This window comes from Mixophyes fleayi, chromosome 9 (genome assembly GCF_038048845.1).
Source record: "Mixophyes fleayi isolate aMixFle1 chromosome 9, aMixFle1.hap1, whole genome shotgun sequence".
Classification (NCBI taxonomy): domain Eukaryota; kingdom Metazoa; phylum Chordata; class Amphibia; order Anura; family Limnodynastidae; genus Mixophyes; species Mixophyes fleayi.
In genome coordinates this window covers 28,933,443-28,952,940 of record NC_134410.1, presented here as the reverse complement: position 1 = coordinate 28,952,940, position 19,498 = coordinate 28,933,443, and the positions used below count along the sequence as shown (strand labels likewise).

The window sequence follows — 19,498 nt, the reverse complement described above, 5'->3', positions numbered from 1 at the left end:
CGCCCATAGAAAAGCTAACCCTAACATCTCTGCAAAAACTCTGGGCATGGTGAGCTTTTAAAGAATGAGTTGACTTTGCAGGACTTCACTCTTTTCTGCAACTCTGTTGATTATGCCATCACATCAAGACTCATGAGAATGTCTTTTTCTGTAGCCATCAGCATGAAAGAATCCAAATGGTCCTGGGATACAGTATTGCTCAGTCGATTTTTAATAAACCTCAAGTTGGAGAAACTTAAGGCCAATCACATTATAGGCATCTGTTAATAAATTGTATCGTCGTAGAATTTGATAGCAATAAATGGCACAGTTCTTACATGTCGCACATGGCTTATTTACCAGCTCCATTTCCATGTCACTACCTTCTTTATTCTGGTCTTCCTCAGGCATTTCTCTAGCGCTGATTTCTTTGCTCCATTTCCATGTCACCGCCTTTTTTATTCTGGTCTTCCTCAGGCATTTCTCTAGCGCTGATGTCTTGAATTTTGCCCAGTGCAAAGCTAGATTAGTTAATTCACAGCGCAAATTTTCAGCTGTGGTGTTTTCATCAAATTTGGTGCAATAAGGTGTGCCCCTGGCATATTATCATACTCTTATTTTTTCCGTCATGTTTACGGGCTTTTAACTACTGTACCTATATTTCCCAAAGGAATGACATCAAAGAAAAAACACCCTTTGTAATTACTTAAAACAACATTTACTTAAGTTTCTCATTTTGCAAGTGAATAAGGAAGGAAAGGATAGAAAACTCTAGCACTGGGCTTATTATCGCCAAACTTAAACAAACAAGCAAAATAAAAATTATATATATATATATATATATATATTTAGCCGCATAGCCGCAGCTGTAAAATAGGACCTTGTCAAATTGCCTAACACAAACCAAAAAATGACACAAAAAAGAAATACAGCACTGACCAAAAAGTCCATTGATAATTCTTTAAAAAATTGTATAATAATAAAAATATAGTATAAACATAAACATAAAACACTATAATCATCTATCATAAAAAACTTTCATTTTGAGATATTACAAAGACATACACATAAACCATAAAAGGCTCCAAGCTTCGATGCCCATTGAGTAGATGCAATGGCCAGCAAAAACACCACCTTCCACGTCAAGAAACACACATCATCCGACTCCAGGGGTTCGAATGGAGGGCACTGAAGAACCTCAATAGCCAGGTTCAAATCCCTCGGGGTCAACGAAGGAATGTTGGGTGGCTGAACATGAATCACCCTCTGAAGGAAAGTACAAATGTCAGGGAGGAAAGCCAACCGGCGCTGGAAGAAAATAGAAAGCGCTGAGACCTGAACCTTCAAAGAACTCAGTCTTAGTCCCATCTCTAACCCATCCTGAAGAAAGGCCAGAACACCACTAATCTGAAAGAGGCAGGGTTATGACACTTCTTCTCCCACTACTGTACATAGATCCTCCACACCTTGTGATGATACCGGCTTCCGAGCCTTTATGAGGGTCTCCAATACCCTGGAAGAGAACCTCCTCGACCACCAGAGGTCGACTTCAACAGCCTCAAATGGATCTTGACTGAGAAGATTGGGTCTGAGAGGAAGAGCCCAGCCTGGCCCTTCCACCAGAAGCAAGATGTTGGCGAATCAAAGCCGCCTGGGCCAATTCAGTGTCAATAGAATGACCGGAAGACCTTACAACAGTACTTGCCTTGGAACCCGCAGGATCATCGGAATTGGTGGAAAGTGATATCCTAAACAAGAGTCCCACCTCATGGACATTACATCCACCACCACAGCCAGAGAAACTCTGGTTCTTGCGCAGAATCTTGGAACCTAGGGACTGTGTCTGGATGCCATCCATTTCCAGAGTAACTCCTGAAACACCTGAGGATGCATTTCCCATTCTCCTGGAAGAATTGCAAAACACTGCTGAAATTGCTGGAAAGAATTCCTCCACCCACAAGAAGACCTGTTCCGCTACCTGCACAGCTCCTGCGCTTCTTGTTCCTCCTTGGCAATTTACATATGCCTCTGCAGTGGCATTGACATATTGGAGGTGGACTAGTTTTCCTTGAAGGAGAGACTGAGCTCCCTGGAGGACTAACAGCATGGCTCTTGACTCGAGAACATCTATGGGCTGAAGCGCCTGTCTGTCTGTCCAAAAGACCCTGGAAACTAAGCTAGAGAAACACAGCTCCCCAGCTCTTCAGCCTGGCATCTGTGGTCACCAGAATCCAAGACCACGGAACAAGAGATCGGCCCATCATCAGAAGCTCTTGAACTAGCCACCATTACAGAGGTTGACGAGTCTCTTTGGGGAGTCTGATTTGTTGGGTCTCCAGATGAAAAATAGTGGAGCCGACCATTGTCTTAGTAGATTTCACTGTAATGTACGAGAGTGGAAACGACCGTATGGGAGGGTTTCGAACGTCGATACCATCAACCCTAGAATCCCCATATCCAAGCACATGGAGGGACAAGGGTGACTCTGGATTAACCAATCGTACAGAGAGTTGTAGGGATCTGTTGAGAAGGTTCTGGAGGCAGGTCTTCTGAAAAGTGGTGTCCATTATTAATCCTAGAGACCTCATCCTCTGTGAGGGCATCAACTGGGATCTGGAATAATTGATTATCCAACCGTGTTGCTGCAGAATTCAAATAGACAGGGTCAAATGCTGATAGAGAAAAGGACCTGATAAGGAGAAAATAGCCCAAATGCGGAATAATGTTCACTCCCAAGGCATGTAAACATGCTGCCATTAATGCCATAATTTTTTGTGAAAACTCTCTGGGCTGTGGAAAGCCAATGGGGAATGCCCTAAATTGATAATGGTAGCTTCCTACTGTAAAAACAAAGGACTGATCCCATCCGAAACTTGTCTACTCGTAGATGTTGGTTTAGCCCCTAGAGGTTTAGAATTGATGGAAACGAACCATCCTCTTTGGGAACCAAGAACAGGTTTAAATAAAACCCCCGGTGTTTCTGCCACTCTGGACATGATCCCCAAGATCCAAATATCTTAGGTGGATGGCGCCCACTAATATTTGAATAATTGTAGATGACCCCCTAAACCGGCAGTCTCAATGACAAGAATTTCTTTTTTTTCTTTTTCTTGAGTTCTTGTGATTTAAACGTCTTTTGGAGTAAGCATGTCTACCCGTTTGCGACTATCCTCCTGTTGCAAGGAGTCTGCCTCTATTGGGGGGGCTGAACTTTATAGCTCGTTTTCACAACAAAGGATTTCCAAAAAGACCCAAAACATGGAGTTCGTGGTTTAGGGACATTCACCGGTAGGAAAGTACTTTTACCTCTGGTTGCTTGGCTACTCATACTGTCCAGTTCTGGACCAAACAGAGAAAAAGTTTCAGTTAAGTGCGTATACATAGCATTATGAGTCTATATAAATACACATACATATCTCCTAACTCTACAGGTATAAAACCAGAGTTGTACTGATTTAAACACAATCAGAGCAGCCGGACAGCACACCACTCTCCCTGCCTGTCTCTGTCAAAAGGCCCTGCACATAGTGTGCAGCCCCAGGCAGCCTTAGCTGTCAAAAAGGGGACGGGGGACTAAATCTCACCCCCCCCCTAAATTGCCCAGGTAAAATTATATTCTAGATCCGCCCCTGATAGATAGTATAATCACTTTGTGTTTTGACCCTGGCTATTGCCTCAAAACAGTATGGAAATGAATCTCTGGATAATAAAATGAATGTCTCATAATAATTTGACTACACACTCATGTAAAATACTGTCTCCATTAACTTTAGAGCCTTCTACAATACAACTAAACTGTAGGTAGATATATATATATATATATATATATATATAGAAAGTCGTCTCTATTGTACCATATGGAACTTCATTGACTAGTTACTCCACAGTGGGGTACTTAGCTGCTGAGGACAGTTTCACACTGTGCACAAACAGCCCTCTGGTCTGTTTGCCCAACATGTAATTTGACAGAGCATTTTGAACAGCTATAAAATTCTGCACAATAATTCTTGTTTTTATCAGACATTATATTTCTTTTCTCTTTTTTTTTTAAAAAAAAATACAGATTAGGCAACTTTTACAGAGAAAAATACGGTAAAATAATTACTAATTTTGACTCTGGCTAATAGCCTCAAAACAGTAATATAAATATCTGTGCTTAATAATAATGAAAAAGTGCAGATAGAGTCTAGTTATAACCCCATATGCCCTTTGTAAACACATATATACACATATGAGCATACATATACTGCCCCTTATATCTCTAACCTCCTCTCCATTCACACTCCTGCCCGCTCCCTGCGCTCGGCCAACGACCGCCGCCTCTACTCCACTCTTATCACCTCTTCCCACTCCAGAATCCAAGACTTTCCCGTGCAGTCCCCCTTCTCTGAAACGACCTCCCTCGTTCCATCCGTCTCTCTCCTACTCTGTGCTCCTTCAAACGTGCACTCAAAACTCACCTCTTCCTCAAAGCCTACCAACCATCTACTTAACCCCCATCTCCTTCCTTTAGCTCATCCTCCCTTCTCTCCTCTTGCCTCAACTGGCTCCTCTTGTGCCTGGTCTGTTTACCCTCCCTTAGGATGTAAGCTCCTATGAGCAGGGCCCCCTCCCCTCCTGTCTCCATACCTGTTCTTCCGCTCCGTCTTTACTGAATATGACTAGCCGGAGTTTCTGAAGTACTGGTACTTTTTGTTCATTGTTCTGTATGGTTTCACCCTGTATAATCTACTGTTAGTACTGTGTGCGGCGCTGCGGATACCTTGTGGCACCTAACAAATAAATGATAATAATAATAATAATAATATATATACACATAAACATATAAATGCTCAATCAAAAACAACTTCCCCCGCTGGGGTACTTAGCTGCAATTGTTTCTTTAATGAAGCAGATGGATTCTCCATTATTTCAGTCAGGAGTCCATCTGAGGTACACCCTAGCTGAACTTTACCGCCTTTGGAGCGCACCAATCAGAGGGGGGGTCTACGTAATACTCCCCCCACTGGAGGCTTTTGCTTTGGGGAGGATTATCCTACCTCCTCACTGGAGGCTTTTGCTTATTATAGCTCTCCTTTGTTTCTTTTGCATTGCAGATTTTTAATCTGTGCTCAGAATGTGGCCGATTGAAATCCATGTCCCCCCTCCGCCTCAGCGGAAGACTTGGTATTTCCCTGAAAATGGCCGCTCCTCAGACGAAGTCCTTGCGCTCTATGCCTTAGGCACCACCAGACCTGTCGGGAGAATACAGTGACAGTCGCATAGTGGCTGTCACTGTTGCTATAGGCAACATCCCCACTTTTTCAAACCCGCAGTTTAGTAAATCTAGCCCCCTGTGTGTAATCAAACAAGGGGTTAATGCATTTTAAGGAAGGAAAACAGACATTCAGAGGCCCGATTATTTGCCATCTGCTACAAATGAAATATCTAAACCTTTCCCCCAGTGGAAGATTACGCAAGATGAAGTACATGAGTGTGGTTCTATTGTTTCTGTGTTTTCTGTTAATAAGACAGTGACAGTTTTCTTTCTTAAGATGTTTTTGTAACATAAAACAGTGTCACATTAAGAAATCTAATTTTCCATTTCCGTGCTTTGAAATAAAAATATCACAGAGAACAGAATTTCAAAGTAGGATTGGTTATTCAGTAAAATGAGCGAATTGATTGCAGGTCTGATTACTTTTGCAAGACAATGAAACTTATGACAGTAAGAGGACATAGTAAATATCCTAATTTAAAGTGCTGCAAATGTAAAAGTCGTGGTTCTCCAAGTGCCAGCATGCCCTGGCAACTATGGGCAGGGTCGGACTAGCCCACCGGGGAGCCGGTGTATTCCCCGGTGGTCCCCGAAGCCTGATGGCTCCACCCTCTTCGTTGGTGTGGGAAGCAGGGTACTTTAAAAAAAAAAAACTAAGATGATCACGGCGCCAGCCCACTCCTTTCTCCTCCCTGCTCCGCTCGCACTGAATGTCGGGCATGACTTGATGACGTCACGTGCGACATTCAGTGAGAAGCGGTACAGAGAGGAACCAGCAAGCAAGAAGACAGAAGACAAAAAGAGAAGAGAAGAAAGAAGCCAAAGAAATGGAGGCATGGGGAGGAAAGCAGGATGGCACAGAGTGAAGAAGGAGGGGCGGAGGAAAGCAGCATGGCACGGTGTGATGAAGGGAGGGGGGGAAGCAGGATGGCACAGAGTGATGACGGGGGGAGGAAAGCAGGATGGCGGAGAGTGATGAAGTAGGGGAAGCAGGATGGCACAGAGTGATGAATGTGGGGCAGCAGCATAGCACATAGTGATGAAAGGGGGGGTGGCACAGAGTGATGAAGAGGGGAAGCAGGATGGCACAGAGTGATGAAGAGGGGAAGCAGGATGGTACAGCGTGATGAAGAGGGGAAGCAGGATGGTACAGCGTGATGAAGAGGGGAAGCAGGATGGCACAGAGTGATGAAGGGGGGAAGCAGGATGGCACAGAGTGATGAAGGGGGGGAAGCAGGATGGCACAGAGTGATGAAGGGGGGGAAGCAGGATGGTACAGAGTGATGAAGAGGGAAAGCAGGATGGCACAGAGTGATGAAGGGGGGGAAGCAGGATGGCACAGAGTGATGAATGTGGGGTAGCAGCATAGCACATAGTGATGAAAGGGGGGGTGGCACAGAGTGATGAAGGGGGGAAGCAGGATGGTACAGAGTGATGAAGAGGGAAAGCAGGATGGCACAGAGTGATGAAGGGGGGAAGCAGGATGGCACAGAGTGATGAAGGGGGGAAGCAGGATGGCACAGAGTGATGAAGGGGGGGAAGCAGGATGGCACAGAGTGATGAATGTGGGGTAGCAGCATAGCACATAGTGATGAAAGGGGGGGGCACAGAGTGATGAAGGGGGGAAGCAGGATGGCACAGAGTGATGAAGAGGGAAAGCAGGATGGCACAGAGTGATGAAGGGGGGAAGCAGGATGGCACAGAGTGATGAAGAGGGAAAGCAGGATGGCACAGAGTGATGAAGAGGGAAAGCAGGATGGCACAGAGTGATGAAGAGGGAAAGCAGGATGGCACAGAGTGATGAAGGGGGGAAGCAGGATGGTACAGAGTGATGAATGTGGGGTAGCAGCATAGCACATAGTGATGAAAGGGGGGGGCACAGAGTGATGAAGGGGGGAAGCAGGATGGCAAAGAGTGATGAAGAGGGAAAGCAGGATGGCACAGAGTGATGAAGGGGGGAAGCAGGATGGTACAGAGTGATGAAGAGGGAAAGCAGGATGGCACAGAGTGATGAAGAGGGAAAGCAGGATGGCACAGAGTGATGAAGAGGGAAAGCAGGATGGCACAGAGTGATGAAGAGGGAAAGCAGGATGGCACAGAGTGATGAAGAGGGAAAGCAGGAGGGCACAGAGTGATGAAGGGGGGGAAGCAGGATGGTACAGAGTGATGAAGAGGGAAAGCAGGATGGCACAGAGTGATGAAGGGGGGAAGCAGCATAGTGTGGTGGCCGAGACTTGATGGGATTTCCTTCCCTTACCTTGTCCTCCAGACACGAGTCAGGTTCTTTTTTGTTCGGATATCCGGTGGTCAGGAGATAAATTCTTCAATGAAAGGGACAAGGATTGGACAAATAACTTGGGTTTATTAATTATGCGGTAAAGATAATTTTGGTAAGCCACCGCGCCACTGACCCCTTCAACTCAGTGGTAATGACAAAATATTAATTTGATCAACATAGAGCACAATAGCATTTAACATATAATAACAATAAATCAATTTTCAGATAAATCACATAACATTAACATCATCTAAAACATTTGGTGCACGTGGTTGGGGCCCATAAATTACTTTTTCACGCCAAATAAACTGATGATCTTTTGTTGTATTACACGGTCTCTTTATTTTCTCTCCTCTCACACTGTTCTCAGTACATAGCTCAGTCTGTTTAGTGTGATGTCACAGATCTCTATACTGCTTATTTGTTTTCAGTACTTTCCTTTTTACTCACACCTCTCTTTGGCTCACTTCTTATCTTCTTCTCTTCTTACACTTACTTCACTTTTAATCTGCTTATATATCACTTTGTCCGATTTTCATTCTGTCCCTATTTTTCTCTCTCAGTCTATGCAGACACAGGGATCTCTCTCCCTCAGAAGTCTAGAACTTTCCTCTCCCCACTGCCTTCTGGGAGTTCACAGTTATTACCAAAGTTAGTGGACTTGTTGCTATGCCACACACTCCTCCTTCCTGTTACTCCCGGCAACCACCAACCACTCCACACTGTCACCCCCGGCAACCACCAACCACTCCCAACTGTCACTTCTCCCTCAAGAAAATATATATATATATATTTAAATCTTTATAAACACTTTTAACAATTAACAAATTAAATTAACAAATTAAAAACATATAGATAAACCCCAGGGTACTCAGATTTTGGGGCACCACAATAGCACATAGTGATGAAAGGGGGGGATGGCACAAAGTGATGAAGGGGGGAAAGCAGGAGGGCACAGAGTGATGAAGGGTGGGAAAGCAGGAGGGCACAGAGTGATGAAGGGGGGAAAGCAGGAGGGCACAGAGTGATGAAGGGTGGGAAAGCAGGAGGGCACAGAGTGATGAAGGGGGGGAGCAAAAGCAGTATAGCACAGGGTGATGAAGGGGGGCCAGGAGAAGGGGGAGCAATAGCAGCATGGTACAGAGTAATGAAGGCGGGCCAGGAGAAGGGGGCAGCAAAAGCAGCATGGAGGGCGCAGTGTGATCATAAGGGGGCACAACATGGTGATGAAGGGGCACAGTAATGTGAGTGTGATGGCACAGGGGACTTGTGGCAATGTAATGTGTGTGATTGCACAGGGCGCTTGTGGCAATGTAGTGTGTGTGTGATGGCACAGGGGGTTTATGGCAATGTAGTGTGCGTGATGGCACAGGAAGCTTGTGGCAATGTTGTGTGTGCGTATGTGATGGCACAGAGGCCTTGTGCAATGTAGTGTCTGTGTGAAGGCACAGGGGGCTTGTGGCATTGTAGTGCGTGTGTGTGATGGCACAGGGGACTTGTGGCAATATAGTGTGTGTGTGTGTGGTAGGTGGAGGCTAATTAATGGGTGCATTTTTGCTTGTGGGGTGATGGTGGGACAATTTAATTTTGTAGTGGGGACTAGGATTAATAAACGAAACTAAGTGACTGTATTCCTTGAAAAATATATATAAATTCACATGGGCATATTCAATTAGGATTCTCGCCCGCAATTACGCGCAGCTGCACGGGTCCCAGCATTGCGACATCACGGATTTCCGTGCGCACCCATATATTGCGGTACTTTACAGATGCAGTCACATGTAATCACGAGCGCGAATCCTACTTGAATATGTCCCACAGAATTGAATCAGAAACAGAATTGAATCATATTTGTCCTCTAAAGCATCCATTAAAGTTCGGATGCTTAGGAGATATTGTGGCTAAACTAGAGAACTCGCTTTTTAATTGCAAAATGTGGAGGCCAAATGCAGATACTTGAGATCAGCGGCAAACCCTGAACTGGGGACTCAACTAAGTGATGTTTAAGCCAAATAGCTGCATACCGATAAAGCAAGCAATGCTACAGTATTTATCAAGACTAATTAATTCAATTAATGATATACTTTTACTATACTTGGCCCTCTCATTTGCAAAAAGGGTTAAGAAAACGGTTTACATTTTATCAGTAATAAACTTCCTGATAAAGATTATATTCATCCCTTCAAACTCCGCTTAGAATTCTGGGAACAATAGTCCAGCTTTTGCTAAACTACATCTACCGTCCTCCTATTGGCTTCAACCGCTATGTGCAAGGCATGCCGGGAGTTGTAGTTCTAGTCTGCCACAAATCCGGCGCGGCTGCACGGCTATAAAACACAACTCCCACAATGCATCGCTTCGAGCTATCGTGTTGTCCAGTTGAAATCTGAAGTTCAGTAAGACAGTAAGTCAGTAACTCGTCCACAGGGCCGCAGTCTTGCCAGGTAATCTGCTCAGCTTCTTTCAAATACTTTGTATTGCATTTATTAATGTAACATTTACAAAATGATAGTTAAAGCTGCACACATGTTATGATTTTTCGGTAGCAGAGACTAGTGCTTCTGCAATATTGTATTTTTGGTGATTGTTTTGGATAAAAGATGTGTTTTCATATAGGGTTCTTGTGTATTCCGTTATATGGAGAATACCATCAGTCTGAGAGAATGATTGCATGGTGGGGAATGTGTGTGCAAAGAGCACGATGAACTGGAAATATTTACATCTTTTTCAATCACATCTAGGATTGGGTTTAAAAATGGTATTAAGTTATAAATTGATGTCTGTTCATATCTTGTTAGTGAGGACTATAATAAGAAAGTATTGTGCCTAGTGTGAAACCAAATCTTGGAACCTCTACCTGTTTTACGTTTGGGTTTTTTTTTTTATTTAAATTTTTTTTTTTTTTTTTGCCTTCTTTCCCAACTTTTATGGGGAAGAAAGTTTGTGGGATTTGGAAAACAGAGAAGGGAAGTATACATAGTTGCATTTTATGCCAAGCAAGAAAAACCCTTTTGTTTTCCTACAAATATACATTTCAGATATTCGGTCCTGATTCCTTACCAAATGCAAAAACGCACCTGCATTGGGTATACACACATCCATATTCAACAGGTCTAGTTCTGCTCTAACAGACGCTGCAGGATATGTCCCATATATATGCAATATCAAGTCACAAAAGAACACGCAGAAAAAAAAAAAACCTATTCAATGTCACCTGCTAATAGTATAGTCATTAATGACAAAACATTAAAAGGTAGGGTTTAATTTTAATACTTATTAGGATGTGGTTACTGTTTTTTGTACATAAAATAAATTTTTACAGTTGCTTCTGACTGCAAATACATGTATGCTCAGCCATCATTACTAGTAGTCAGCACTTCGACAAGGCCTGCAGCAGGTTCAAGTGATATGAAAATCACGTACCTTTGAATCAAACGCTGCTGCTTGAGCTTGGTACGTCCTTACTGTGCGTTGACTATGGGCATTTGCCTATTGCTCTCCCTGTTCTGCATCTGAAATTGTAGACTGTAGTAAGGGTCTTTTGTGCTTCAAGATGAATTGAACATTGCTGCGTTCTCTGGCATATAGTTCGGTTCTGGGCGTGCGCAGTGCAATTGTGCTAATTATACACAATCTATCGCCAGCAACGCTCCTTAATGAATTGGTCCCTCAGTGTTTGCCAATTCTTCTGTGGTATCTGTTCATATTTTAATGAGTTTGCAATCTTATGTTCAATTGCCAAAATGGTTGAATCATTCAATCTTTCTTGGCTTATTTTGCTCTTCACAGTATTTATTAACCCTGTTTGGCGAGCAGGTTCATTACAACAAATGGGAGAGGCAGAGTTTCTTTGCTTCTTAGCTGGTGTGATAGTGCATGATAGCACTGCCTAGCAGCCAGGTATACAGGTAGATGCAATCAGTAAAAAGTGTCAGCCATACAAACAGCTGTCAGTCACAGGAGGCTACAACTCGTCACAACAGCACCTATGACTTTTCCCTTACACACCTAGAATAAATTTAGTATTGGCCTTTATTTATAAGGCGCCACAAGATGTTGCAGTGCCGTACAGATTACAAACAGTAGGACCGTACAGGGTATAACAGCACAGAACTATAAATGAGTAACACTATAACGCCTAAAGCGCAGCCAGGGGTGGGGGGGTGGTTGATTGGGGCGATTCCCCCAGCACACTACCAACTCCTGTTTTGACTGTTGTCTCTACAGCACTGAAAAACTTACCTAGAAAGGAACGGATAGTAACCGGAAGTGACCTCATCCTGAAAACCCTCTATACAAGTAATAGAGGTCAGTTAGAAGTTTTTCAGTTTGATATCACTTCTGGGAAGTGACACAGGAATGCTGCACACTATGTAAGGAAGGTATCACCAACATTTAAGGGCTTTATTTAAATGAAGAGATGGTTAAAGAATTTATGCAATTTTTCCCTGATGAAGTTAAAAGGATTCAACATGTAGGAGTCCACAACTGGAAAGGATACAAGAACTTTCATCTTACCCTTTGTGCTATATAAAAGCCTGCACTGTTTTAATATTGGTGGGCAACACAGTGGCTAGGTGGTTAGCACTTCTGCCTCACAGCTCTAAGATCAATTCCCAATCGGAGCCTTTTGGGTGTGGCGTTTGTATGTTCACCCCGTGTTTGCGTGGGTTTCCTCCGGGTACTCCGTTTGCTCCCACACTCCAAAAACATACTTGTGAAGGACAAATATTCTCTGTATAGCACTGTGGAATTGGTGGCACTATATAAATAAATGATAATTGTAATTGATAAATTCTGAATATCAAACCCCAAAGCTTTTTTTTTTTTTTTTTTTTTTTTTTTTTTTTTTTGTCATGTCATTTTCCTAGCAATAAATACTCTGCCATAGCTGTATTTGTGTTTGATATTCCTGTTTTGGAACATATATTTTGTTTTTTAATATTCACATCAGAATGTCCAGTATTAAAACTAAATCTTGTCTAAGGTTTCAAAGAAAAGTTCCAGCTGTTTTACTGTACTACATAAACAATGTAACAATACAATAGTATGAAGGAGTGATTTAAATGCTACACCTCTGCAATTAGAAACACAAAGGAATTATTGAATAAATTTACTTTTAAATTTCGATTAAATACAGTCCCACCTGATGAATGTTTTTAATTTATCTTCAATTAGTTGTTTCATTGGATCAACCTATGCACCCACAGCTGAGCCTGCATGAGTAAATTACTACAAGTCACTACTGCCTCCAGTGTGATGGGACAGTGCCTCGCTTTATGCACCCTCACTGAAGATGGCACAGTGTTTGAGGGGGCAGACATATCTGTTATTTATTGAGGGGAGGAGCCATGATTAGAGAGGGATGGGTCAGGATTTATCTCTTAAACTCCCCCCCTTCCCCCCCAAAAAAAAAGAAAAGTCTAGATCCACCCCTGAGCACAGCTAGTAGTATCCAGCTACAGGAAGTCTGGAATGAAAGGGTGGGAGCAGGGTAAATATGGCAAAAACTGAGAACCTGTGCCCAAAAGTGTGGCCATAGCTAACTGGTAAGAAGCTACTGAAAAGGATGCAAATATATGCAGGAGTGTCGGGGACAAACGCAGGATTTGTAGAGTGGGGTTTCCACACCGCCAGTGGGTGTGACCAGCATGCATGGGGGCGTGGCTATAATATTAGACAGTGCTTGGCTGCTCTCCAACTCTTCCTATCCCTATAATATACATCGGCAATGCTGCGTGCACTACTGTTAGGTGCACGCAGCTCTCCCTTTTCAAGCACAGCTGTGTGAAGCGGGGGCAGGGTCCAGCCACCACAATTATACAGTGTCCCAGGCTCGGAGGGGGGTTTCCAGGCACTAGGAACCCCCCCTCGGTTTTCCTATGAGTGTAGTCAAGGGCAGAAAGCCCAGGGAGGCGGTAGGCAGTGTGGCTGGAGCAGAAATATTAGGCAGTGAGTCAGGAGTGAAGAGGGTGCTGCTCGTAGGTGCTTACAATCTGAAGGGATGGCAAACAGACAGCAGACACAAGGGGGGCTCAGCGATGGCACATAAAACTTGTTCAGCAATATTTCTTTGTTTCAGTATTTGTGTAAATATTTATAAGCACCTAAAGTTGCAGGACTTGGCATTTAAAAAAAAAATGCAAGGTAATACATTTGTTTATACAAACAAAATTTTGTTATTGTATTTGGAACCTCAGATGCCACTATCAGTTAGCCTGTTTTAGATTAGTGTAAAGTGCTGTAGTGCTTATAACAGAGCGGTTCTCCATACTTTAGTTGGTGTACGTTATAGGGAAAACAATTTGATATATGAAATAAAGTTTCATTTTCACACTTCCATTTTGCTGACTTTTTCTTTTAAATTAAGCATTGAACTACTGTATATTGTACAGTTTTAATAAGTGGGTCCCATGTATTTACTGTATATTATGTGTGTAACTAGAAACGTGTGTACACCATTGTAAGTCTGTTGTAAGGGCCTGATTATCCAATAGGCTGACTAGGCTAGAGCCTAGGGTGCAATGCTTTAGGGGGTGCAAAATTATCGCAGGGAGAGGTACAAACTGAAATTCATTCTAAAATGTAAGTGAATAGTTGTTCTCCAAAAGAAAATATTCCTAAAGGCTGAAGACAATGAGTCATCCTTGGGTGGGGTCTTAAGGATAAGTGAATACTAGAGACAAGGATGGAGAGAGGCGCAGGCATGACAGCCCCCTTCCCATCTTCACCCTCAGTGGTGCTTGTTCATGCCCCCAATCTGCTGTACTGTTCTGTTTTTAATGAAAATGAGATGTGACAAAAATTGTTTTGACTCTTTGAAAAAGCCCAGTGTAGCTGATTTTCTAAAATAAGGGAACATAAATATTGAGTGAGGTGGGGTGAAGTTAATTTTTACCTACCGTGATGTGGATAGATGAGTGGCTTCTATGAGTGTATTAGCCTAGAGCAGCCTAAACCCTTAATCAGGCCCTGGCCTCTATGCCTCTGTGTACCTGCCCAAGGGTCGTGGGTATTACCCAGAAACTATATATTAAGCAAAATCTTTCCTTTCTAACATAATACCCTATTCGGATGAATCCTAAAATATGAATTTGGTGCATATATAGTGAAAGTAGACCAGACAGCAAACATTCAACACGTGCCTTCTAATAAAATACTTGCTTACTGATTATTTAGGTTGGGTTTGTTGTTTTCCAGCTGTAGTGATCTCTCACAGTGCTGTATATAATAAGGCGAAAGGTATCCATAACAACACCAATGTTTTGCTATTTTCTATGCAGTTGAGCTGTATATAGGTAATAGAAGGCCTGATGTAGCATATACTGAAGCTGTAGGTAGGGCAGTTTATATCATAAGACCATGTCCTAAGGGCTTATTTATTAACATTGCCTCTAGGCCCAACGTTTGCTCTGAACTACAGTACCCGATTAAGCCATTATCTTCAATCTGTCCAGTGCAAATGATTGCAATGATGGCAAGTGCGTGATTGGTTGCTATGGTATAGTGCAAATGAAACCCCTAAATGCAATGTTGCTAAATGAGGCCTGCGGACTAGAATAGGACAGTATTAGACATACTGCGGAAAGCAGTGAAGTAAAACTTCTAAATGTACAAAAATCCAATTTGGGACAGGTACTACATACTGTTAGTTTTTCTAGAACGCCAAAAAATTATACAGAGCTTGCGCAGAGAATTTCTATCCATTCACATCCGCTCCCTGCTCCAGTGGTGATTACCAACCATGGAGCGAGAGACACACACACACACACATATCCCTTTTAGGTAAAAGCCAATAAATCTACAGGTAAGTTTTGTTACCGTTGGAGGAGCCTTACGGTAATTATATGCTTGTTACTTTCCAGTGGTAGCGCTAAGTATCTGCAGAATGACAACTTATTTGTGACACAGTGATTGAGTTGTGGGATAGATGACTTAATGTGTCAATTACACTATATTGATTTGAAGAAAAATTAATAATCTGAAACCACATGTAACACAAATCCAATGACTGGTCTGGTTTTCGGTCGCTTGGAGCCTTTAATACCTTTTACCCACATTAATAAACATTTGGTTTACTCATCAATCCTACTTTATGCTTCATAGCAACCTTTGATACTGTAGAAATAGACAATTGTCATAAAGGATCTCTGCAGAGATCTGTCTGTCAGCAAGAACACACGTTGAAGACACGACTGAACAAGGTTTGTATTTTACTGGGTTTTTGGTTAGGAGTTAATGACCGCTACTATATATATTTATAGTTGTAAACCAAATAGACATCAGGGCAAAACAGTATAGTAAAACTCTACAGCAAATAAATGTTGTTACATGGAATTGAACAGAAAACATGGGTAAACGAGTGTCAATATTCAAGGGCTGAGATGAGTAAAAATCAGATGTTTGGTTGTTGGTGAACTATCAGTTACCAAGTTATTTGGGGGGGGGGAATTCAGTTCCCCCTGAATACTGCCGTGCTTTTTTTTTTTTTGTTAATACGGTTATTCTAACTCCAGGGAGTCGCGAGTAAAAGGCCGGCGTTGAAATTACCGTACTGACGGTAATTATGTGCACTATTACCATAATATCGGTAATGGTACGCAGGCCCCGCTACTTTTTACAGTAACTCAGCCAATTGAATTCCCCCCATTTTGTTGTATCTGTGTAAGCAAAAATGGTCCTATAAGTTGAAAGTTCTTTTTTTGAGCACATTAGGTTAATTTGCACAACAGTGCTAGCAGGTAAAACTCACCCTTCTCACGTGCATTCTCACATAGACACTTTCTCCTTCCAAACAGCACCAGGGGGGTAAATGTATTAAACAGCAGATTTTGCAAGTAAGCAATATTTGGTGACTTTGCAGGGAAAATTTGAAACGACAATGTCTTTAAAAGCATGTTTTGCCTTTAAAGACATTACCGTTTAAAATTATCCCTGTAAAGTCGCAGAATATTGGCACCTAGTCTGTTTCGTAAATGCCATGTTTTATTTAAATATATACTACATATAATAGTTCATGTGTAATACTATTCTGTGACGGAGAATGAAATGGTGTAAATGATTTTAGAAATATGGGGTTAGTAAATATGCTGCATCTTCTCAGCTTGATGGTTTATCACTGTTTTTATAGATTCTGTTTTACTAACTTATTTTTCACATTGATTCTGTAACGGAGTTTAAACCTTTTTTAACCTGTTGCCTGTAGGTTTTGGGTCCATGTGATATGGGACATTGTACACAGGAATGCACGTTCATATGTACACAACTGACGTATAAAAAGGACAGACTCGACTGCTGGCGGTTTAAAAATGCACCTGAATATGCTAATTTACATATAAATATCTTATTCAATAATAAATAAAGATTTATATCATGCATTCTGGTTCTTGCAGAAAAAGTTTCCCCACCACCCCCCTCCCCACCCCCCTTTTCCCCCAGAAAATACGAATATCTGCAATTGGTTCCAATTTGCAGATTAGGGGTTCCTTTTAGGAGATTAATCAGTTGATTATAATATGCTGATAAAGGTGACAATATAGTAGGGTATGGGTAATATATTAATGATGAGTAAGCTTTCTGGGTTAAACTTTGAGACTATATCCAATATAGCTTCCAAACACAGCGGTTGAAAATGTGCAGAGTTCATTTTCTGTCCCTTTATTGTTTTAACTTAATAAAGAAGGAAGCCAGGTCTGTGTGTAGCTTTTGAAGTGCACTTTGCAATCATTAAGCTGTAAAGCGCTGAGAAGGCACCTCCACTGTGGGTTAGCAGTGCCCAGCTGGTAAATGACTTGGTATAGGCGTACTGCCTGCTTACCGACGCTTATCTAGAGGCTGTGCCTTGTCCTTTCTCACAGTAATAAGCTTGGGAGGATTAGGCTGGCGTTTAAAAATCAAATTCTCTAGTGTAAGTTTATTAGAAGCAGCAGTACATCCGCATGGGAGCAAGTTGACTTTTGTTCTACTTCTGGCCACAAAGAAAGTTTGTCTTAATTGCTTGTTGACTGCTGTGCACACGTTACCCAGTGCCGAGAGAAAGTTAATGCTGGCACAATAGATGTTGAAAAGCTGCTAGAATTTCTGTCACTCTGGTTTTCTCTTTTTTTTTTTTTTTTTTTTTTTTTTTTTTACTTTCTCTTGTATGATTTTCTGTGCACTGTTTGTTTATCTATCTTTACTGTTTTCTCCTGAATCCCAATCTTTCGTAGTCTCACTTTGATTTGTCATCGGGCACTGTCTCCTCCCTTCTACAGACCACCTCTGATTTACAAAGTCACATTATCTTGTACAGTTTGCTCTGATGCCATTTTCTCCTGGATCAGTATGTGGTGTCGTAGGCTTGCATGGCTCTATCCAGGAACCAGGGGGCTGCTAACCAAGGAGGTTAGAGGACCGCTTCGCTGGTCACCCAGATTGCATGCGCCCACTTCATCAGTCAGCCGATGGTTCAGTACAGATCCGGAAGCTCGAGACTGCTCATGGGTCCTGCACAGAGATCATTTTGGTGAGTTGAAACTAGCACAAGTAAGAAGTAATTTGCCTTTCAATTCTTAAAGGGAACATAGTTTCCATGTTTATCATTCAGCTTGGATTTTAAGGTGTCCTATTTTAATTTGTATGGCACAGTTGTATCTGATCTCTGACTGTTCATCTGTAAAAGTCTACACAGCTTGCATGATTTATGAAAACATGGAAAACTAAACATAATTTACAAACGATACAGTTCTTATTTTGTACGATCAAATCTCTGCATGTAGCGTTGCATTATGTCTCTTGAGAGCATTGATTCTTGGGCACTTCCTACAGATATACTTCAATCATTGTTCATTTGTAGGTGTAGTGCCATCCTTAGATGAACCACACAGCTTTATCTTTAATACCAATCCCAAAATGATAATACAATGATTTTCAATTGGTTTTTTTTGAATATCTCAGATTTTGCCATAACCGTGTATATGACTAAATGTAACAGAGCTCCTGGTGCTCAGCCTCTGGTCTGAGTGATGATATCAGGCTGCCTTCTTCACCCTACTACTACTTAATAGTGCTACAGTTCTCTGCAAAGCACTTAACCCTTAGTGCTGCAGAGAAACTGATCATTTAAAATAATGATTTAATATATTTTTATATAGCTTTATGTTTTCATATATTGTGTGGTTTTTAGAGGATCAGGAAGGATTTGAAATGCAGCGCCCAGTTTACAAAAAAAAGGCAAATAGACTGTTTTCAGTCTTGGTTATTTTTGATTTATTTGTGTGAACTGTAGACCCATTTATATCAGAAATTCACCAGTTATTTATGTTCCATGTAATTCAATCCTTCCTCTTTTTGGTTTATGGTCAAAACTCCATATAAGTCAGGAATTTGGGTAATGTAGGCATGACACCAGCCTTGTTCCTGCTTAGCGGGACAGATTGAATGAAGAGTGAAATCCTGTAGGAACCTCATAGAACTGCGACCAAAAATGAGTGACGAGTTCTGTGTGGTAATTGCTGGTTCAGCGCACATTTTATGCACTAAACCCACATGTAACGATTATGTGGGAACCCCCTATAATTCATCAAGCCAGGAGCCGGACTGCGTTATTTAATAGAAGGCAGTCCTTGCAGTTCACAGGATCGGTCTAATCCAATTCAACAATAAATCTGAATAGAGTGCTTCTGTATAATCGGTGTCTGTATTTCTCTCTTTCCCCCCCCCCCCCCCTCTTTCCAATCCTCTAATGATCATCCAGTACTGCATGAAATTGCTGGGTAACTCCATTTTTGGAGAATATATAGCCTGAGTACATTCGCCGCAAGTTCCTTAGTGGTAGAAGTCTATATATGTAAGAATACTTGGTAAAACACAAAATGCAAACATGTCCCTTTTAGAAATGCGTGTCATTTATAAAGATCTAAACCTTAAGGTACAATGTATTAATGACCTAAAAGTCATGATATCACAAGATATTAAAAAAAGACTTGCATGCTATAAAATATTGG

The 19,498-nt window shown here is 41.9% G+C and overlaps 1 protein-coding gene across 4 annotated transcripts in view; it reads left to right on the top strand.

Moving 5' to 3' along the window:
• Nucleotides 1–9,856: 9,856 nt before the first annotated feature.
• The window catches only part of TMLHE (trimethyllysine hydroxylase, epsilon), a 35,554-nt gene continuing 25,912 nt past the window's right edge, over nt 9,857–19,498 (top strand). Inside the window, exons 1-2 of one of the 4 annotated variants that reach the window (XM_075187164.1) lie at nt 9,857–9,958; nt 17,768–18,018. In XM_075187164.1, the coding sequence (XP_075043265.1) occupies nt 17,838–18,018 (181 nt within the window). In that variant the 5' untranslated portion in view covers nt 9,857–9,958; nt 17,768–17,837. The remainder of the gene's footprint in view (nt 9,959–17,767; nt 18,019–19,498) is intronic. The other 3 variants (XM_075187163.1, XM_075187161.1, XM_075187162.1) reach the window with 3 other exon arrangements.